Raw genomic sequence first — 23,144 nt, forward strand, 5'->3', positions numbered from 1 at the left:
GACTGTTATGTTGAATACCATTTTTCTATGCGCTGATTTTGTACCCATAATTTGGAAGAGGGTGGTGCACCATAAAAACATTGGCTTAGATCCTCAGTTTGGCTCAGGGATGGCACTGGAAATTAAACAAATCGCACGCAATCGAACGAACCCGTTTATAGGAAGAGAACTGTAGCCTATGTATTTTCTCTGATATAGGTCTACAAAAGCTTTCCGGGAAACCGTGAAGCATTCTGTGTGCAGTGAACTTAAATGCACTCGGGCAGTATCTAAAATTACTGTAGCGTCAAAAAAATTCAAAGAGGTGACAAAGTCTGGGGAACGCCTTGCTCCACTTACACCATTGTTTGGTATAGCCGATATATTTTCATTGTCATATCGGTCTATCGTTTCACCTGCGGTTAGTCGTTACTGTCTGCCTGCTCACAACTTGAAAAGTCTATCTGTCCGCCTGTAACTTCAGAACCACGGAGAGCGCCAGGACGGGAGGAATCAGTTCTGGGTGGGGAAAATGGAAGGAGGGAGTTATCGCGAGTCAGTGAACTGCCTGCCTATTGGTCGGTCATGCAATGACGACACACATACCGACAGAAAGGAGGAGGAACAAGACGTTTGATTTTTTTACACACACGACCACGACCTCAGTTAATAAATCATATAGTAGCATACAAAGGGAGCTAAAACTGTTCCTTCCGTTTTAATTTGATATTGAATGGAACGAGTTAACAGCATGCAGTTAAGGGACATTGCATTGTAACCATATTCTGTCACAGAGGAGGAGGTAAGGAGATTATTTCACCTACTCAAAAGGAAGTCTGTCAGTGTAATTCCAGGCCCGAGGCTTTCGGACCTTGTGGTTTGAACGCCAGTTGGTTGTCAAGATCATGTAAGAACTAAATATTAAATAATCCCCTGCGATTTTACACAAACCATCTCAAGGATACCTGTGGTTTTCGGTTTACGACGGTGATTGTGGCTACAGTATTCACACCAATACATTCCTTTGGTGGTGCGTAGCGTACTGTTTCTAGCCGCATCAGAATGGCCAAGCTCTGCAGAGCGCATATCCGTGTTAATCCCTTTAAGAACGGAGATGACAGTAGCCTAGGGTTATTGTTCTTAAAGAGTCTAATTATATTCTGTGGGTTTCTAACTTTTGTAACGTCCAATTATGAGCACATAGTTGACGCAATATAAGTGATATTATTGGATAAAGTAGGTAAATTGAAGCGTTGTGCATCATGGCCATCATATTAGCTAAGTTAGGTGCTGCTGTTATATATTATTGTTTTTATCTGTCAGTTTTTGGAAGTTTAATGAGTGTATTAGAGCATCATCAATTTATACCTACATGAAAAAACTGTGCCTATGGCAAGTGTACATGCAAAATTCGATTGTGCTGCAATGTGTGTAATCAGTGGTGGAAAATTTGTTTTTAAATGAAAATAGTAGGTGATGCATGATTTCAAACCTACCCTTGTGGGCATGATGAGGAAGTTGTGGTTGCTTAGATCCACGGTATGTGTAACTTATATGATCACAAGAAACCGCTTGGAGCTTATGTTTTTAAACTTCCACTGATGGTGGAAATAGTACAAGCTGTTTTATTTTGACATTGTTTAACCTTTAGGAATGCTATCACTATCTTGTCTCACTGTAATGTGAAAGTGATTGAACCAGGGAGGACTGCTTTTTTGGAAATGGGTTGATTTATTTCTTATTTTGCAGAATTACCGGAAGTGAGAACCGCTTACTCTGAAAAGGCAAGACAAGGGCATAAATCAAGGCAGAAATCATGACAGGTAAAAACACCTATTTTCAAAATAAATGTAAAAGTACATTAGGCAATGTGAATAATATTTTGACAGTTTTAAAACTGCTTTCTGGTTTCTGTTTTTGCTCTATTAACTCTCCAATTCACTGAGCTTTATTTTCTGTGCTCAAACACTGAATTAATTTTGCACAGAGACATTTTTTAACCGGAATGAAGACAGTGACACATATCAATAACATAAACACTCTTACACACACACATACTTACAGACTGAAGTCTATATGTGTGTGTGTGTGTGTGTGTGGGTTTCCTCTGGGTACTCTGGTTTCCTCCTTCAGTTCAAAGACATGCAGGATAGGTTAGGCTAATTGGAGTGTCTAAATGGCCCATAGGTGTGAGAGTGTGTGAGTGAATGGTGTGTGTGCCTTGTGATGGTCTGGCGAACTGTCCAGGGTGTATTCCTGCTTCTCACCCCATGCATGTTGGGATAGGCTCCAGCACCTCCCGCGACCCTGACCAGGAATAAGTGGGTAATGAGATAATGGATGGATGGATATATGTACAGTATGTATGTATGTATATGCAATAAGGAATACAAAAAGTAGTTCTCCAAAATTAGGTCTGCAGCTTTTTCTTTAAAAAAGGAGATGTACAGATTTTATTTCCAAGCATTTGAAAGAAATAATGTATTTATGTTTATGTGTCTTTTTAAGGCATATTTATTTGCAGGTCAAGATGCATTAAGAAAATTAAATGAAACCTGTGTTCAATGCAACACAGTTGATTTATTTACTGTGCATATCTTATGTAAAGTGATTGTGACATGGCTGTGCTTCGTGCTGCAGAAAACAACTTCCCTCCCCTGCCGGCATTCATACCGCTGCAGCCCTGCTTCTACCAGGACTTCGAGGAGATCCCGGATCAGCATCGCACCATGTGCAAAAGGCTGTACCACTTGTGGATCTGTGAGTACTATAGCGTCTGCCAAAATTGCATGTTCATTTTATTTCATTCCCTACCCTAAACTGTTCCAAGTTCACAGTGGACCATAGTGTTTAACACCTGACGGATAACCAAGCCTTTATCTTTGCCCATGTTTTCACTCTGAACTTTCTGAAATGTCTCTTAACACAAGTCGAAGGCCTTGTCCAGTGAGTCTGAATCAATGCTTCATTGTCGATGCTGACGTTTTCGCTGGCCAATCACAGCCTGTCAAACTGCGTTCCCACCCGCTGCCCCCATTTCAATAACTTTTGCTTTTTTTGCAGACTTCCCCTCCCCACTCCACAAAAAACATAAACATTTGAAAAGGTATTTTGTTTCTGCTTGTGCATGTACTTGGTGAGACAACTAAACGTTACCTCTGAATTTTAATTTTGAAGTGCATGTACAGTAATGTCCATTCTGTTGTGAAACCTGTTTCTCTCCCCCTCTTTTTCTCTCTCTCTCTGTTGTGTGCAGGACAAATGCCAGTTGCCAGTGTGGTATTTTCCCAGCCTTTTAATTTGTGATTTGCTGTGACTAACACACTTTGCTAAGTAGCTGAGAACAGGTGGATACCTGACATGAACTCGCAACATTATTCGATTTATCAATTAGCCGAAACTGGCGCTCTCTAACTGGAAAACAGCCTCCTGCATGCAAAACACTTTCTGGCATGGTTTATGGCTTATGAAATGTTTTATCACTTGGCACCGGTTCACTGGCTGGATGAGCGGTTTGATTGTTTTAATTGAACTAAAAATGTATACGGCATGTTTGTTTTCACTCATCAAGTCCAGTCACTTCTATCGTTAAGTTTCTCAGAGAAAGGATTTTCCTCAGCTTTCACCTGATCTTTGCTCTGGTTCCTGGTCCTAATGTTTCAAATATGGCACCAGCGTCTTAGTTCCCTGTGGCACATTGGTCCTGTTCAAATCCACTGCTATTGTACCGTTTAGATTAGATTTTCTTTAGTAAATACAACTATGTAGCTGGTAAATTGTAAACCAGTAAACCGGAAAGTGGCCCTGAATGAGCATCCATTGAGCAAGTGATAAAACGATGCTTCAATTTAAAACATTCTCTTGCTTCGTTCTCTTGCTTCTGTTAAATGTTTAATAGAAGCTGGCTTTGGAAATTTCAAACGGTATGAAATATTGATCGGTACACATTTAGCTGTAGTACTAACAGAATAATTAGAAGCTGACCTGAGTGGGGTTATTTAGTTACTGAATTATAGAATAGTTGACTTGGGATACCAGAAGCAGGGCGGACTGTGGTGCCTTTGTTCTGCTCTCCTCTTGGGCTTTTACCTTTGGTTTGCATTGCCTGCCCCTGAGTTTGCCCCAGCTGTGTCTGAATGTGCTGCATTACTTGATTTCCAATGATGCGCTGTCCGTGTTTTACAGTGAACAGCGCCACGTTGGGCGTCAATCTGATTGGCTGTCTGGCATGGATGCTTGGCGGCGGCGGAGTCACCAACTTCGGGATGGCGATCCTGTGGCTCATCCTCTTCACTCCGTGCTCCTATGTGTGCTGGTTTAGACCCATCTACAAGGCTTTCAAGTGAGTGGGCTGCGTCAGACATAGGCATTTTAGGGTCAATGGTCAACATTCAGTGCTCAACCATCGACCATCAAGTCAGACTGTTGATCAGCTGATGCGTGAATGCTAATGTTCTTTGTTCCCATATCAGTCAGCAGGGGAAAAGACCAACAGTCGCCTGTATTCCTATTGTGCCAGAGAAAGAAAACTGCAATAGTTGATTCAGAAGTACAGCTCTGGAGGTCTGAAATGTTTATCCTTTTTTCCCTCTCTTTTTTACACGTGAGATTTCAAAGTCAAGCAGCACTGGAGGGTCGAGCAAAGATTTTAGACATAACGGGCGGTCGATGGCAGAGTTTTAAGGGAGTCAGGCCTGTGTGAGAAGAGCTGCTGTCTTTCAGAACTTCCACAGTGCAACTAGACACTACCTCCCACACGTGTTGCAAGCAGAAAACGTCACACACCAAAATAACTCAATTGGGAAGGTCGTACCGTAGGGTCGCCTGTATTATCTGCCTCTTCAGAGAAGCTTGAGATTGTGACCAATGGGCCGCCTTTTCCCTGGTTTCTTCAACTCTTGTGTGAGCGTTATGTGAACTGGCTTACTGTAAGCCCCTCACATCTGTTCTGTGAAAGTATATGGTTTTCTCTTTGTCAATGAGTAATGCAACATGATAAGATTATTAAAGTCGCTTGCTCTCAGGAACATAGTATCCTGATCCTGTTGCAGTGACAACATTCATTAAAACTGCTACTACTACTGCTGCTGCTACTACAGCTAATGCCACTCCTGTGAATGCATATATTTCTACTGTTACAACTATTATTTTACTATAATTATTAGATATGTCTATGTTAAACAATAATCAAACTGACTTGTAGTAACAAAAAAAGTATTTTTTTACACTTTAACATTGTATCTCTGTACATAAGACTCCAAAAAGCACTTCTAGCATGGACTGCTTTGTTCTCTCTTCCCCCTCTTAATTGAACGTTTTCACACTCTGTTCTCCTTCCCCACGTTCCTTCTATTTCCACTGTCTTTCTATTTTTTCTGTTTCCACAAACCCCGCCCACCCCTGCTTCAGCTCTCTCTCTCTCTCTCTCTCTCTCTCTCTCTCTCGCTCCACCCCCCCCCCCCCTTCCTTACAGGACGGACAGCTCTTTCAACTTCATGGCGTTCTTCTTCGTCTTCATGGCTCAAGTGGCGATCAGTGTCATCCAGTCCATTGGGATCCCAGGGTGGGGAGTGTGGTGAGAGTTCTCAGCGGCTGTGCATCTCCCTCAGCTTCCCCTCAGTTCCTCTAAGCCTCCCCCCTTCAAAAAGCCCCCATCCCACTGTCCTGCTTTTCTTACAGAAGTGGAATATACTTCAATATATGTGAAAAAATGTAATAAATATATTCCACAGCAGCGTGAAATATACTGCAGTTTCAGCAGAAAAGGTAGAGAGATGCTGGCAATATTTTGAATATTTGCCCATGTTGTCAACACCCTGATAAATATATTTTATTTCGATACGTTTTGCGTATATTCCTTTTCTGTAGCGATTAACCCAGACCCACTTATTTGAACGGTGTCATGGGCAACGTAAAACATATGAGCAATACTGTGAATTAAAAATGACACATAATCCCCAATGTCAAATAAACCTGGAGGTGAAACCTCGTTGGTTATGATTGGCAGTTCCTTTTTCAGATGGTAAGTCATGTTAATAGCAGTTTCTGCGAATATACGAAAAGCATAAGCACACACTTTCTAAATCAGTGATCAGTAGTCTGGGTGGTGATTGTAAGGTTATGTTCAGACTGGCAGGTCAAATCCTTTCGTTTTGCATATCTGATTGGAATCTAATTGTTTTTATTAAGTCTGAACAGAAAAAAAAAAAACCACATGAAATCCAATTTTTTCAAATCAGATTTAAACCACATGCGTGCGTGTGTGGTTCGTAATGTGATTCAAATCGCATTTCTGGAGATGTGTCTCGGTCTGACTGCTCGGATTGAATTCCAAGTGTTTTTTCTTCGTCACTTGGAATGCGTCAGACGTTCAATATCACGCGTGGAGCGGCAGAAAATAACAAACAGAATGAAAAGGAATACACATATCAACCTCCTCCATGGCTGATATTGCTGATATCGAGGCAACGCATGCATTCTGCACTGTGACTAGATATTGCCATGGTGTAAAGGGCGAGGTTGCTGTACCGAGAGTCGTAAGTACACTACAAACAAATACACTGCCTGAACTCACAAATCCACTTGAACTGGCAAATAGTTCTGGATAGTCAGTCCTACAGATTGTATTTCAAAAGCATATTGGATATGCTGGCACTGTGAACCTAGGTCTTTGGTCAAAACTCTGAACTAAGCCTAAATCTTTGGTCTAAACCCTGGACTAAAGCTTACATCTTTGGTCTGAACCCTGAAGTAAGCCTACATCTTTGGTCTAAACCTTGAACTAAGCCTAAATCTTTGGTCTTAACCCTGGTCTGAAGCCTTTGGTCTTAACTCTGATCTAAGCCTAAATCTTAGGTCTGAACCCTGGTCTAAGCCCAAATCTTTGGTCTAAACCCTGACCCAAGCCTAAATATTTGGTCTGAACCCTGGTCTAAACCCAAATCTTTGGTCTAAACCCTGACCTAAGCCTAAATATTTGGTCTGAACCCTGGTCTAAGCTTAAATCTTTGGTCTAAACCCTGTCCTGGCCTCTGCTCTTCTGTCTCCCCTGCACCAGCGGCTGGCTCGCCACCATCGCTTTCTTCGGCACCAACATCGGCTCGGCTGTGGTGATGCTGATCCCCACCGTCATGTTCACTGCCGTTGCTGTTCTCTCCTTCATCGCCCTCACCAAGGTATGGACCCCGCCCTCCCCAGTGACATCACAGTAAGAATGTCTCTGGGGAAAAAAGGATAATTTAGTGGTAGGAACATTATATTGTAGTAAAAGTAGCAGTAAAATTATATTTTATTATATTATAACAATCAGGGAACGATTTTCCTGTTTTTCCCATGTCTTACCAAGATAAAAATACACAGGGCCAAGTTACATGAAATAATTTTGGAAACATTGGGTAGCATTGCTTTGAAATCGAGCTTGTTTAATTTGCACAAGCTAAGATAGCCAATATGTTTGTTGTACCTTTGTCTCATTCTGATAGCAGTGCTTTTTAACGGTAGGCCTATATTTTGTACATGGTAATGACTAATTGACAGTGCTTTGTATGTGTGAGTAACTTGGATTTTTGTACACTGACAACACGTTTTTGTTAAGATTGTATATAGTGTAGCACCAGCACAGGTGCACTGAAGAGAGATGTAAATGAGAATGACTGGAATAGAAAAAGGGAAAGAAAGGGAGAGAAAGGATATGCTAAAGACAGACGCGCCATTTGAATGCACCATCTCCCTCTGCCCCTCCGTCTTCAGGTCCACAACTTCTACCGGGGGAGCGGGGGGAGCATGAGCAAGGCCCAGGAGGAGTGGACCTCGGGGGCCTGGAAGAACCCCCACGTCCAGCAGGCCGCCCAGCAGGCCGCCCTAGGCGCCGCCCAGGGGGCCATGCAGCAGAACCAGCCGCAGTACTCCTCCACGCCCGGCAGCAACTACGGAAACCAGATGTAGGGCGCCTAGGAGAGGGCGGGGTTGGGGGGAGCGAGGAGAGGTAGGCCTGCCAGAGCACAAGCCATCGTGGGAGGGGGACCGCGCGGTCGAGAAGACCTGTGATGGCCCCAGTGCCGCATTTCATCATTGCCGCTGCTGTCACAAGGTTGCCATGACCTGCTTAGAAAAAGAAAGGTTGTGTCATTTGCTGGGTATATTTATTTATATATTTTTTGCATTATTTATTTATTTATTTATTCGCTTTAAGGATTAGCCCTTTTTTCTGATGTTTCCCCACTGATTGTGAGCATCACGGTGGGCACAGATGCAAGTAAATAACATGGCTGTTCCAGGGTAGCTTGTGTCTCTTCCCTGGTTCCCTGCCCCAGGCTCTGTCCCTGATCTATCCCTCCCTGCGGCCCCTGTTTCTTCCTGTAGTTTTGGGGGCAGTGAGTGACAGCTAAGGGGTCCTTGTGACATCACAGCAGTAAGGCCGAAAGCCCATCCCACATCCCGTGTCATCTGGTCCTCAGAATCCTGTGGCTATGTGTGCCCCACCCTCACCCCACCCCAATATTTGTATGATCGAATCACTAAAGGGGGGCATCCGGAACTTGGCTCCCCCTTTGGAGCTTCATTAGTTCTTCACAGCGGTCAGTGCTAAGGGGGTTGGCCATTTTGAAGCACAGCGATTAACAACGCAACTTGTGCACATTACAAACACAATCACCAAAAATACATTCATTTCATGATCTTCAGCTGACAGGTTTTCTTAGTGGTGCTTCTTTTAGGTTATTTGCATGTCATATATCACTGGGTTTTGATGTGCACTAGTAACTTTAGTAGAGCTGTGCACAGCAGTTTTAGGAGAAAAAAATGACTTATTAAAAAAAAATCTTTTTATAACCAGGTAGCAATATACCACTGAAATGAGGTTTGGTGATGTGGCAAGAACAGGTAGGCATATGTAATGAAGAGATGTGAGTTTTTCTAACCTGGTCTAGAGAAAAGGGATTTTCCATTGCATATCATTAGAATTACTTACTGTAGGTGTTTCTCTCAGGAAATCCGAGCTTTGATGTAATCATGATAAACAGGAATGTTAGGCTTTTTTGTTGTCCTCTTGATCGACATGTGTCTGTTTTCAGAACTTAGTGTGGCTTGCACATGGATCTCATTAGCAGACAGGCAATTCCAAATCTTATTTAAACTATACTGAGTAATCTGTAATTGAATCTCATGTTTCAAAATGTACACACAGAACAAATATCTTCAGCCAAATGAGGAAATAAGCACATTCATGCTGGTGATAGATGGTTTTGGCCAGTAGCATCAAAACAGGCAGGTTTATGAGAGTGATTCCAGCACAAGTGTGACAGCGTCAGTCAAATAAATGGATTCATCACAAATCAGGTAAAAACCACAAAAATGAAAAAGCTCACCTCAGCTAGTGATACTGGTGCACTTGTATAAATGAACCCTTTTGTCATCTGAACTTTCTCAGGAAGCAAGGTCTGTTCCTGACTTACTCAGGTCTCTTTCCTTCAGAAATAACCCTCAAAATGTGTCCTCGTGCTACACTGTAGAGTTTTAGCAGGAAGATTTTTTTTGTTTAATGTAGAGAAGTGGCATCTGAGTATGCACATCTGAGGACTGGGTGAGTGGTGTGTTTAAATGACTTTATGTCAGTAGTGCATCTGAGAGGATCTGTATTTGTGTTCATGTCCTTAGAAAACAGACTAGAGATGAGGGCCCACGTTAGTATTATAATTGTGTCATTATTCTCTCCAGTAAAGGGTCCAATTTTGTACTCCAAGCAGAGACCACACTGCCAATGTATAAAGCACATATGTGTATGTTCTATATGACAGAACAGGCATGTGGTATAGTATTAGCAATTGCAATAACGTATGTAAAGACTAATTTATTGTGTATAGTATCTTTTATGTATTCATTTTATGTCTGTTGTTATTTTAAACTAATTTAAAATAATGTGTACATAGACTGTGTCTGTTTTTTTATTTTTTATCTGCGTAGATATAGCCATATTTAAAACTGCATTCCACTTTGGTTAAATGGCTGGTGGGAAAGGTACTCAACCACAAGGGGGTGCTGTTGAGCGCCTGCTCAAAGCTCCTGGGCTGAAAGGGGTGGACAAAGCTGCTTTTTGCTTTCAGCCACAAAGAGCTGAAATCAAGTCTTCCTGTTTGTTACTGACATTAATTTCTATCTGCTAATAAGACCACGTTCATTTTGCATATTCGCTATTTCCCCTCAGCCTTGGGTTCAGCTCACTGTCAGTGCAGCAGTGTGAGCTAATAGCCAGGCTAGGTTCAGATGAAGAAACGAGAACAGTTCTGTAAGGCTGGTATACTGGAGCTTGAGCGTCTCTGCTCAGCATTAAAAAAAAACCAAACAAATGACAAAAAAACACCGCTCATTAGTCTTTGCTGAGTGTGGACTCTTCAGGCCCTTCCCCCAGGTAGAGTGCATATACTGCGATCCAGAACTTTCCATCAAGATTCCAGCTCATTCTAGGTGTCCAGAAGAATCCTCCCCACCAATACCAAGACTTGATTACTTGATTATGGAAAACATACGTACATCTACACTTACTGTAGATAGTGCTTTTAGCCTAGTACATTTTCATACGAACAATAGTGAAGCCAGAAGCTTGAAGTTTATTTTTCAATTTTTAGTAAGTAATTTATATGCTTGCCTGTCGAGTGAACTATGCTGCAAAAATGTGTGTGTGTGTGTGTGTGCGCGCGCGTGCACTGGTGTGTGTTGATTACTATTCCTAGAATCCATTCAAAAGGCCACAATATGACACTTACCATTTAACAGGGAGCGTTTCAAGAGATTTTGACATTTGAAGAAATACATTTGACAAGCTCCCTTCAGCTACTTTAACAAAGTGTGTATACACACCTCAATACTGGGAAAACAGAAGAATTAAGCTGAGATGAACATTATGTTTGTATGCGGTCAGACAAGTGAACTGCTCTTGAATCGTGTTGTGATTTGTAATAGAAAATTTACGCTTAAGAAAAAAATAATCAAAATCAATACTCAAAAACGAAATCACTGAATAATATTCATGCTTATGTGTGTTCCTCCTCAGCAATTGTGCTCAACTAGACCAGAAAGTGAGACTAGTGAGAAAGTATGTCCACAGGCAGACACACACACGCACTCGCGCACACACGTCATCATACATGAATACATGGGTCCTTCTGTACCAGTAGATGGCAGTGTTGGTTCAGAATAGCTCTCCTTAGAAAGTGCAAAGTGCAGTTCAGCCAGTTGGCCACTTGGAGCTTTGTGGTTGCTGCACTTGTTTTCTTAGTGTTTTTTTGTACTGATTTCCCCAGATGGCAAAACGTGCAAATCTCCTCATTGAATGAAGAAAGAATATATCTGGTTGTAATATTGCCAACATGTTCTCTATCTGCTGGTTGGATAATAACTTTAGTCCCCGCATATGTACAAATTTCTCCAGGAAAGATTCCACTTTCGAACATCCTTGGAGAGGACATCTCGATGTATATTAGATTTAAAAGCACTTTAAGAGGATTTATCTCTGTATGTGTCCTTTCCCAGTCGTGTGTTTCTACCTTTTACCATGTGATAGAATCACTCAGAAGAGTCAGAGATTCAATTATACAAATATTACTTAGACTCATGCCTGGTGTTTCATTATTGCAAAACAAAAAGCTGAGCATGTTTCAAAACATATTCTGCCATTTAGCATTCTGAGAAATTACAACACAACCTGCATGGGTCTCTTAAATACCCATAAAAAAATCATTGGAATTGTGCTTACAAATCCAAAAAATGTTCAAATGAAGGGAGAAGAAGAAGAAGAAGAAGAAGAAGGAGAAGAAGATATCTCATAAGGTGCTGTAGGAGAGTTCAGTGGCACTCCGTCTTTATTACAAGCCTTTAAAAAAGACAAAGACTCCTGGTCAATGCACTAGCTCCCACCTGGCCTATTTGGAAGAGCTTTGCTCTTGGTTAGCATGCTAAAGTGGACTTCTTGGCTCCTCCAAAGTCCTGCTCACAAACACAACCACAGGGCGTCGAGGTAAGAGGGTTTCAGGAGAACCTGCCATCGCCTGGAATCTTCCCAATATTCACCCCTCTCTCGCTCTCTCTATCTCTCTCTCTTTCTTTCATCCCCTGTTTCTGATTGTCAGGATGGGTTTTGGCCCCGCATTAATCACTGCTGTCTGGGCCGGGGCCGGGTTAATGATCGACAGGGCGCGCACGCTGCGGGTGTGGAGGTAGAACCGCGCCGCACGCGTCGAAGTGCGGCGGCGGTGCCGCGCGCACCCTGCGAGGCGAAGCGCTTCGCAAACGCTCACCTCTCCTGCACTTTAGGAGCGCCGGCGGCTTATTACAGGGAAAAATTATGTGCCCCGGCAGCGAGGCTATTAAAGTGACTGACAAGCGAATATCAGCATTTCACCGTGGGAGGGTTGCTTCTGATGTTGGTTTTTTAGTCTTTCATATCGGAGGCGCGAGGCATTCGGCACTTCCATTTTATGGATCTCTTACCCTCCGCGCGCGGGGGCTTCATCATGAAAGCAGACAAGCTTCTTTAGGACCCTTAAAAGCGAAGAGCACCGCGCCGAAATTCATATCATAACTCATGTCTGGGGGGAGATTAACGGGAGGATCTGAAAGGCCGGGGCGAGAAGGAGAAGCAGAGAGCGGTAGCCAAAGGGGGGGGGACTTCTCTCCTGCCGGTTCAAACCGGCTCTCCATCACGTACGAAACGACCTGGAGCCCGGCCAGCGGCATAATCTCGGGCTTCCAGGTCCTAAACTGATTGCGCGAAAGTGCCGTAGCCACGGAGTCCGTTAATCACCGGGGCATTCGGGGTTCCCTCCCCTTGTTCGGGTTAGATGGGCTCCGGTTGTCACTGAAACTTGTGAACTACTGATTTCCAGTGACAGAACCTTTTGGTTGCCGGCGACGGGGGACAGAATTTTCATTGCGAACCGTTCCTCGTTTTGACCGACGGGCAGAGTCTTCGACCGCGAAGGCCGGTCAGGCGGGCGGCGTCGCGAGCGAGCGAGCGGGCTGGTTTCGGTTTGAAGCGGTTTTGGTGCGCGCTCTCGCCGTCGGGCACATCCGGTTGCATCCGTTCCGGTCGTCCGTTTCCCACGAAAGAGAATTCCTCGACTTCAAGCCCCGCTTTTCAAAAAAAAGGGGCGGAACTTAACGAGAATTTACGGGCGACCGTGGCCGACAGGAATCCCGCGGTTAAGGCAGAAAGACCGTAAAACTGACGACCGGGCGAACGAGTGAGAACGAGGGCCTGAGAGGAACGGATGCTGAGGCCAGGCAGATGTCTCTTGGGGGGGGGGGGGGACGGGGGCTGGGGTGGGAGTCGTTTAAATCGTCAGAGGCTCAGTCGAGCGCTTGACTCGTCCGCCGCGGCGCCCGCTCTCCTCCCTCCCACCGCTCTCGGTACGCTGGGATTACGCGGGAGCGGGGTGTGCGGTTAGCGCGGTCGGGTGCGGCGCGCTCCGCGCGGCACTGCTCGTGTGTGCGATGGGCCGTTATCAAAACAAACGAGCCGGCGTCCGAGGCGTCGCGCGCAGCGGAATATTCACTTCTCCTCGCTTCGACCGACGCCACAGGTTTACTCCTGCTTTGAGCGGTCGTCCTTTTTCCCTCTTCTCTCCGCTCCCTCGCTCTCTACCCCTTTCTCCCTATTGCTCTCTCTATTCCTACCTCCCTCTGACTTTTGTTCTCTCTTTCTCATTAACTCTCTCCCCTTTCCCCTTTTTATCTTAATCCGACTCTCTTTCTCCTCCTCTTCCCGCCCTCACTCTCCCCCAATTCTCACTCTTTCTCTCTGCCTTTCTCACTCTGTCATTCTTTTTCCCCCCTTTGCACACAAGTAAGTTGTTTTTTTTGTCCTAAAAATGGTGGCAGGTCTATATTCATCAATTTAATTAACTTGCAGAGCGCAGTTTCAAGCAGAAGACAAATGACCCGCGGTCTTGACGCTGTGCCACGGAATCTTTTGCACGGCAGACATTTGCACTGCCTCTGCTAAGGAAAGAGACTTCGGTCTGGAGGCGGCTTTTGGCACCGTTTGGCCACACAGCCAAACAGCTCTCTGCCTGCATTTCTATGCGTGCTCTAAATATAATCACCGGAGACGCAAGACCACATTCTCCATTGTCGTCGGTGGAATCTGCCTCCCATTTCGTTTCAAATGAGACACCTGTACAATGCTGAAAAGGGGGCTCTCTGGCAGATATCGGGCAGACGGTGGCACAGGCCGGTCCGTAATGGAATTCTGGAAACAGCTGATCTGAGGTCCAGGCCAAGATGTGGTCTCCAGGGTATCTGTGCTCAGATACAGCATTGTTCCCCAAGAAGGAACACAGACAGGGCGGCGAGAGAGAGATAGAGAGAGAGAGAGAGGGATATAGAGAGAGACAGAGAGAGAGAGAGAGAGATTGGGGGGTGGAACTTCTCTAATGGGCACAGCCAGACAAACCTCTAGACAAACCGACAGATGGTCAACATTCCTCCTATCCTGGAGTCAGTCATAATGATCCAAGAAAATAGGCCACTATTAGTGGAGCTATTTCTAGAATGTGCCATTGCATGCGGATCTCCATTCTGTCACAAGGCTATGAATGTTTGCACCAAGTCAACACTGTCAGGTGTAGCCCTCACACGTCCCCTCACTACCTCTCTCTCTTCACCCCTTCTCTCATCTCGCCAGCTCTATCTTTCTCCCCCAGTCCTCTCACAATGATATGCTTTTGTCTTGATAAATAAAGCCGATATCCATCTATCCATTGCAGCCACACCAAATGTGAGAAGAGGATTTTGGGTGAAAACATGCGTGTTTTTATAAATGGAATCACACAGTGTGACTTGGCATGCTCATAACTCTTTTCCTTAAAAATGTCGAAGTCTTCGAATGCCAGCCCACATTGTTTATGAAGCTGATTTCAGACCTGTGGAATGTGTGAAAAAGAGGCCTCATTCCGTGTTTCAGCTGATCTCAGGTCTGGGGAATGTAGTATAAAGGGGGCTGCATTCTGTTTGTCAGCACTGTGCCCCAGTGGTGTGTGCCCTTCTGGGTTCTGTCTACTGTTGCTTCAGACACACGGTACTGAGTCTCTCTGTCTTACAGACCTGAGTGCCGGACTTCAGCCTTAGCCCTCTGCACTCCTCTATCTCTATCTCTCTCTCTCTCATACACACACACACACATGAACACATACACGTGTGCATACATAGATGCATAATCATGTGTACACACATCGATATATATGTGTACACCTACACACATGCATTAATATGCACACATATACACAGTACACACACACACAGGCCACTCACCAAAAAAGGAGAAGTAATTTCTACTCAGATGAGTGTGCATATTTCTTTGTGCTCATGAACTGTAGTAAATATTTGGCTAGAAATAGGAATTTAGATTGGAATCTGAAATACAAATGGGTATTGGAAATCTGGAGAAAATAAAAATGAGGCATAGAAATGGCTTCTAAAATAAACTAGTTAAGGTGTCATTGACTGTGTCCCAATGCGAAGGCAGCTGCCTCACTGCCTGCATCCTTAGAAGGCAGCTCCCTCTGAAGGTAGCATCCTAATGGTAAAGGAACAAATTTTGGATGCACTTCGAAGGCATGATGACATCACTGAGCATTCACGTACCCATATGAAATCAGCGTTAACTGTTATTACTGACAGCTTTTGCTTTCCAACTGAGAGACCCAAAGAAAATAAATCCAAATTTTGATATTTTAATCACAATTGCCTTGATTCCCTATTTAAGGGAAAACTATTTAAAAAATTTTTTTTTTTTTGTTTTACTCCATATGGGATCCAGTGATTTCATGTATAACCAAACTTAAAACTTTGCCTGATGACCCAGGATGAAACTTATAGAACAATATTGCTACTCTGCCCTGTATCAGTAAAATCAACCTTAAACCGGCCTTCACCCTGAATAGAATTTTGCAGAAAGTGGAATGATATATGTCGACCATTTTGTATTCTTCATCAATTTATTAAATATTTTTTTCTTTATCACTATTGTAATTATGATAAATACTGTCCCCCCTCCTAAGGGTCTTTTGATTCCTCTTTTAGGCTACAGAGATAGGGAGGGGGGGGGGGGGGGTGGGAATGGGTGGGAAAGTTGTAGGGTGGGATTAAACCAGTAAAATTTTCTTTCTTAACTTGTGAATGATGTCGGTACTCTTTCCATAATTTTCAAATAAAAATAATTTCTGATAAAAACTTGTTAGACACTTAATGTACTGTAGACTGGGCACACCAAAACCAGTCTAGCAATGCCATCCAGTCCTCTCCCATACTGTAAACTAACAGGATGTCTAAGGGAATGTTAATGAAGTACAAATCTGTGATGTGAGTTTGTCCCAGGTTGACTTCTACTTTTTTTGGCTTACTGGGGGAGAGAGGAGGACCAAAACACATTGATTCAGTTTCCAGAGCGACTTTAATTAGAAGAAATAAATACAACTGTCAATCAATTGTTATACCGTTGATTCAGTTTGTACATTAGTTGATTAATTTACAAATTGATTTATCAAATCACTTATATTGACAAAGTAACAGTTTCATAGCAACATGTTTAATCAAGGACGTACATCTATAGTAGCATTTCCTGTCATGAAACCACAACAAACTACAGCAGCTTTTTAAAGCAAGGAAATCATTTTCTCATTGTATTCACTTGCAGGAGTATGTCTTACATTCGAGGGTTTTGCTCTTCTTCACCAAAATTATATATTTATATTCGATATCTAAAGTTGGTTGTTATAATCATTTTAAAGCATGTAAAAATACAAACCTGCATCTACCTTTTGTAAAACAATGTACTGTACCTGACACTGAACCTTCAACTGATCAATTAATTTAATTGAATAATTATGCATGTCATACCATGTATTATAATTACATAAAATAATAACCATTTGTGAGTTGTGTGTACATATGTGTACATATAGATTAGGATGCTACCTTCAGAGGCAGCTCACTTCTAAGAGTGCAGTCAGCGAGGCAGCTGCCTTCGCATTGGGACACAGTCAATGACACCTTAACTAGTTTATTTTAAAGCCATTTCTATCCTTCTTTTATTTTCTCCAGATTTTCAATACCCATTTGTATTTCAAATTCCTATCTAAATTCCTATTCCTAGCCAAATATCAGTTCATGAGCACAAAGAAATATGCACACTCATCTGAATAGAAATCACTTCTCCTTTTTCGGTGAGTGGCCTGCTTGTATGTGTGTGTTTGTGTGTACTGTATATATGTGTGTACATTAATGCATGTATGTGGGTATATACACGTACATATTAATGTGTGTACACATGATTATGCGTCTATGTATGTACACATATGTGTGTGTGTGTGTGTCTGTGTGTGAGGGAGTGAGTGTGGAGGTGCTTCTTTTCAGTTCCACTTTCATTCTCTTCCATCTGATGCTTCAAAGGAGGAAAACAAGCTCCTCTTTGTTTGGAGAACCTTCATATAACCCTGTCCTCTGTAGGTGATTTCTGAAAACTTTCATCCTTCCTTTCTTCCTTCTTCAAAAGGAAGGAAATTGGTTGTTGTGGTATTTTCTTCCCTGCCATCACGGTCTCTCCCAACCAGCCCCCCCTCCCCCCCCCCCAACGCCCCCTTTCTCCCTGTTTGCCTGTTGCATTTTGTTTCAAGTTTGTAACACTAATCCTTGTGTTTACAGTCTAGACTTTGCTTGGCTTGCAGGGTCAGGAATTTTCAATAAAATGAGCTTTAGCCTGTCAACTGTGGGCCAGTTCCTCAGGCCTTTCTGTACAGAGCCTGCACCCTACCCAAAAAAAATGCACTCATTAAGACACAGCAGGCAGGACTGTTAGCCCCTACGCCTACCTTGGCCGTGTCTTGATGGCTGTCCATCAAGCTGCCCTGTCTGTACCAATGCTCCTACACGCGGTCATTTGTGTGTACCTGGCCTCCTGTATTCTGGTATGGCTGTCTATATCTATGCATGTAATGTATACTCCAAACCCAAAGCTCACTCCCACTGCTGTTGGATAATGTGGATGGGGGGGGGGGGTGCTGTTGGATTCTGTCGAGGGGGGGTGCTGTTGGATTCTGTCGAACGTTATTTACCTTAGATAAACATTGGATCGTGTGCCCCCCCCCCAGCGGTTGTTACATTACATTACAGGCATTTGGCAGACGCCTTTATCCAGAGCAATGTACAACAAAGTGTATAATCATAACCAGGAACAAGTATGATGAAGTCCCTAGAGAGAAGTACCGGTCCAAGTGCAGGGAACAACCGCATAGTTCAACTTGGACCCTGAAGGTTAAACTGATTAACACTAACACAAACGAGAACAGCAACAAGGCAGTCTATGGAAAAATACAAGCAGTAGTTAAGACAGGTGCATTAACTAAGTCACCTACGAAACAGCTACCAAGTTACAGCCCTAAGCTTACAGTCATTTAAGAGATTACAGGGAGGTAGGGAGGGATGGGGAGAGGTGCAGCCTGAAGAGGTGAGTCTTCAGTCGTCGCTTGAAATGGGTCAGTGTCTCAGCTGTTCTGACCTCCACGGGGAGGTCATTCCACCATCATGGGGCCAGAACAGACCGGAGACATGTTCTGGAAGCGCAGGTGCGAAGAGGGGGAGGTGCCAGGCGTCCTGAGGTAGCAGAACGGAGGGATCTGGCTGGCATGAAGGGTTTGAATATCTTGTGGAGGTATGCTGGGGCTGATCCCTTGACTGCCTGGTATGCTAGGACCAATGTTTTAAATTTGATGCGAGCTATAACAGGCAGCCAGTGGAGGGTAGTGAGCAGGGGAGTGAAGTGGGAGTGTCTGGGGAAGTTGAAGACCAGACGAGCTGCAGCATTCTGAATGAGTTGCAGGGGTCTGATGGCCCTAAACAACCGCATAGAGCATTTATGCCACGGGCCGGCCCTGCTCACGCCAATAGATTTCCTAATTACTCTTATTTCAATAATTACTGAGTAATGAGGAGCACTGGCTCCTTGCCCAGACTTGGTACAGCGTTGAGTGAACATGGAGGTGGGTTGAGAGCCTTGTAAGGGTGGTGGTTTGGAGTCGGATGAAGGATTATTTGTTTTTGACTTTGTAAGTCTCCATTGATGTTCTACAATGGCTGCCTTTAGGAGCAGTCTATCTGGTCATCTGACTTTGCTGTTAACACTCATCGATTGCATGGTCAATGGAGAGGACCTAGATTATATAATCACTGCAGTTCATGTCTGCAGTGTAACAGGAATCATGTGAATTGTTGACTAAATTAAGATAATGGTCTGAATTTATATAGTACTGTACCTTTAATGATCTCTGAGCGCTCACCTTCACTAAGAAACTTCACCTTTATTTCCTCCAAAGTGTAGCATCCAACTGGGTGATCAACCTCAATTATTTTACCCTAGAATGCTTACCACATTACCCTAGAATGGCTGGAGAGTAAGGGAGTTAGTAAGGCTATAAAACTGCCTAATTAAGAGGCCAGATTGAGACAGCCAATTGGGAGGCCCAGGACTCAAAGAAGAGGAGGCATAAGCTTGTACAACTCTGAGCCTCAGATGACAGATTACCATGAGGATGTACCATACATGTGATACATTCTCAGCGGAACCTCAACATTTCCTTATTATTTGACCTAGATTAAATCAACATTTATCCTTACGACTGACCATTATATAAACAAATTAGGTTTGACTGAATGTTAAGGCCACATTTAGACCAAATTCGTCCGCGTTCAGGTGTCTACCGCACGTGCGGAACTCCGCCAGATTAAACCAGTTCCATTCCACCGCGGCTCTCCAGGAAGTCAAACTGTGCCCCCTGTCAGAGAGTTTCTCCAAAATAAGCCCTGTTGTTTTGTTGATCCTCCTCGCTCGTGGGCAGCACGGAACCGCATGGCTTCACACCGAGAGAGGGAGCTGATTAAGCAGAGCCAGTAGCGCCATATGCTGCAGTCGCCAGGGGAATAACGCGGCAGGAGAGTCGACCTGGCACCGCTCAGCGCAGCTGGGCGTGGAGCTTTCTGGCTGTTAGTCTTGAGTCATGGCGGAGGAGGCAAATTCTTGTCTTCTTGTTTTCGCGTCGGGGCCTTCGTGCCCCTAGCTGATTCGGTCTAATGCGGAGGAACATAAGAAAGAGCTTAAGAAATCTGCAAAATGATGCTGGTACTGGTCTACATGCGTACAATGGGCAGATAATTGCTCGGAACAGTAACCAGATGTCCAAGTGCTATTTGGGGAGATTACAGAAGTACCTTTGTATAGCTGTTGTTCTTATTACTGGAATTGCTGAAAAGGGTTATGTTGTAGAAAAAAAATTCTGTTGTGGCATTAAATGTATAGAACGCTATTGTTCAGTTTTGAGTCTGCTTTAATAGAACTGAAGCCTGAGAATTGTGCTGTGATGGCTTACAACAGGCAAATATTGTGTGTGGTTTTTATTGATAATTATACAAATTCCCAAGTGTGTACACAGCAGGAAATAAATCCGATTTTTTATTTTCATATAAAATGGAAAATCATTATTTAAAATGCATTTCAATATTTCACTAGCCGTCGTTTATGTATCAATTGTAATGGGCTGACTGGGGAAATAAAGTGTGTTCCAGACACATTCTTGGGAACATGAAAAACAAGCAAAAAAAAGAAGGGTATACAAAAGATAGCAGCTCATGTTACACAGTGCGCATCAATCCGAAGGAAACATGGGCATCCTTAAGTGACCGGGGGTGTTTTTCAGGGGTCTGCGGGGGTTCCAGTCAATTAATAGCGCAATCACAAGATATTTTCAGGGGGTCACTTAGCCACAAGTTTGCCTTTTATTGAGGAGTTAATGCCTCAGCCCGACACTAAATGGTGAAATTGGGTATAACCTAATTGCCTTTAGCCTACGATGTAAAACAGCACTGCACCCCAATCAATGCTAATTGTATAAATGTGCGACAGCCTGGTTGTTTCCTGGTATCACAGACGAGAATTACTAATGACTGTAATGTTTTTAAGGGTTTTCTTTTTTTCAGTATGGAAATTCGTTTATTTTTTAATAAATACCATTTTTTCCCCGCTGGTGTCGCTAATTAGCACTTCAGGTTTTCACAAATGAACCTCTTGACCTCTTTAAAACTATGAGTGGATTCCTCTGTTTAGTCTGATTGCTTTAATATTCAGAAGGCAGACACAGCGATGTTTGTTTTTGTTTTTGCTGCTGTTTGCAAGACAACCTGGGTATAAAAATGGAGGGGGGGGGAGTTTTTTTCAGCTGTGAGAATTAAGTCAGCATGGACTCCAGAGCAGCATGTACGCTCGAAGGAGCTAGAGACTGAAGAACCACAGCATTATGTTCTATGTGAGATTAACTACAGAACTGCTCACGAACAAACAGGAATGATTCATTTTACATAGCATCATTTACAGCTGGCAAGTGAGGCCATTACCATTCTCTAGAGACTAGTTAGCTATTAACTGAGTTACTGTTACCCAGCTAATGTTAAAGTTTTCCAGCTTGTAAAGCACTCTGGACTTTCAGGCATTTGGCCTCTTGTGACCAGACTATGGCATGAATGCACACATTACCAAATTGATTTATCATTCTTAATAAAATAAATAAAATGTCCAGTAGGCCAATGGGTTTCCAGCTCAGCTCTGATGTCGTAAACTGCTCATTCATAAGCTGGACTACTGAAACTGACCGAGCAGAGAGGGGGGGTTACTTAAAATGACATGTTGGTCATTAATTGGTCATTGAGCAATTCATAATGGCTATTCATTGATATAAAAGGTCGATTGTGACTATTAGTTTATGAGTACTTTTTGAAGACACAAAGTGAAAATGACTCAGGAAGTAATTCTGTAAGTCCTCGAGACTGGAGAGTATCAGTGAGGGTCTCAAGCACTTTCAATGACTGGCTGTAGCCCAAAATGAGGGAATTTGAATTAGTTGATTATTAGAGGGGACAAATGTGGCATTTCTCAATGTTTAGTGAGATGTGTCCCCTGTAGAAAGTGCAGTGTGACCCTTAAACCAAAACAAATATTGATAGATCTATTTGAGAAAACATGTCCTGTTGTGAGTGTCAGTTTTAAATGTGTGGATCTAAAAACAAGTTCTGTTGAGTTCAGGCCATAGGTTAACAAGTACATTCTCAAAAATGATTGCATAAAAGAAATAGCGGTCCACATAGAAAAATGATGTGTATGGTGTGGTGGAAGCTTGTCTTTTCAATGTTTTATTTCACAGTATTTAGGTCTAGATTCATTTAAAATAAGATATTTCACTCTCCCACATTAACACTTAATAATCCTCTCACCACAACCACTGACATCTCCAAGGCCTTTACTGATGTCTTCTATTCTTTGTTAATGGAGATGAGTGAATATGCATGCTCTTTGATTGGCTAAGAGGGCCAGATAAGACTGTTATGTCACTGAGTGTGTCGCTTTATGCTGATGAGGCCCAGAGGCACACAATTTCAGTTGAGCAAGCTGATAATGGGCTAAAGCAATACGGGTCGCAAGACTCCACTGCATGAAACAATCATCCACGAGGTTAACTGCTTGTGATTGGTGCAGCGTGGTCTTCATGGCCAAGGATAATGCTCAACATTGGAAATTTTATGGGCTGTCAAGCCCTGTTAAAACCCTAGTACAGCAATTGGTATAACGATACAAAAATAGTTTATAACGTGGATATTATTTTTTCCCTTTGTTAAAGAGACAGGAAGACATTTTTATTACCTACAGTAGAAAGGAATAGGCTGCTGGTTAACATTCCATCAGAGAAGCATTGAGGTTTTGATTTGTGTACATTGATTTTTTATTTGAAAACTCATCACCTTAGATGGAGGCTCAAGATCAGACATGCAGATTTCAAGAAAACTGCCACAATGACAGATTTCACATTTCAATGACAGTTTTGTTCATATTTTACAGTGTATCTAACATCAGCAATGAGCTATGACAAACAGCGCTTTTTTAACAGAAACTCACAAATCCATTGTATTCCTTGTCATGGAAAACCTACTAAAGTGAGTCACCAGGTTATATGGAAGGCTTTGTCAGTGGTTTCCAAAGATGACGAACAAATGTATAATAGTTCAGGTGTAATATGTTATACAGTACACAAATAATACAATAAAGAAACTACTGTTCTGCATTTGTTCATATTAGA

At 43.0% G+C, this 23,144-nt stretch overlaps 1 protein-coding gene across 1 annotated transcript; it reads left to right on the forward strand.

The window, feature by feature from the left end:
* Positions 1–587: 587 nt before the first annotated feature.
* LOC135255175 (secretory carrier-associated membrane protein 5-like) lies at positions 588–9,906 on the forward strand. Its single transcript, XM_064336003.1, has 7 exons — positions 588–781; positions 1,729–1,802; positions 2,620–2,739; positions 4,165–4,321; positions 5,453–5,554; positions 7,037–7,154; positions 7,729–9,906. The coding sequence occupies exons 2-7, from the start codon at positions 1,796–1,798 to the stop codon at positions 7,921–7,923; spliced, it is 699 nt and encodes a 232-aa protein (XP_064192073.1). The 5' UTR covers positions 588–781; positions 1,729–1,795; the 3' UTR covers positions 7,924–9,906.
* The last annotated feature ends 13,238 nt before the right edge of the window (positions 9,907–23,144 follow it).

Source organism: Anguilla rostrata, chromosome 5 (assembly GCF_018555375.3).
Source record: "Anguilla rostrata isolate EN2019 chromosome 5, ASM1855537v3, whole genome shotgun sequence".
Lineage (NCBI taxonomy): Eukaryota > Metazoa > Chordata > Actinopteri > Anguilliformes > Anguillidae > Anguilla > Anguilla rostrata.

What these genes read in the sequence shown, in the direction of transcription:
- LOC135255175 (XM_064336003.1), top strand. An exon ending in ATCCCAGGGTGGGGAGTGTG is followed by an intron (nt 5,555 to 7,036) that starts GTGAGAGTTCTC and finishes CCCCTGCACCAG; the next exon opens with CGGCTGGCTCGCCACCATCG. An exon ending in CCTTCATCGCCCTCACCAAG is followed by an intron (nt 7,155 to 7,728) that starts GTATGGACCCCG and finishes CTCCGTCTTCAG; the next exon opens with GTCCACAACTTCTACCGGGG.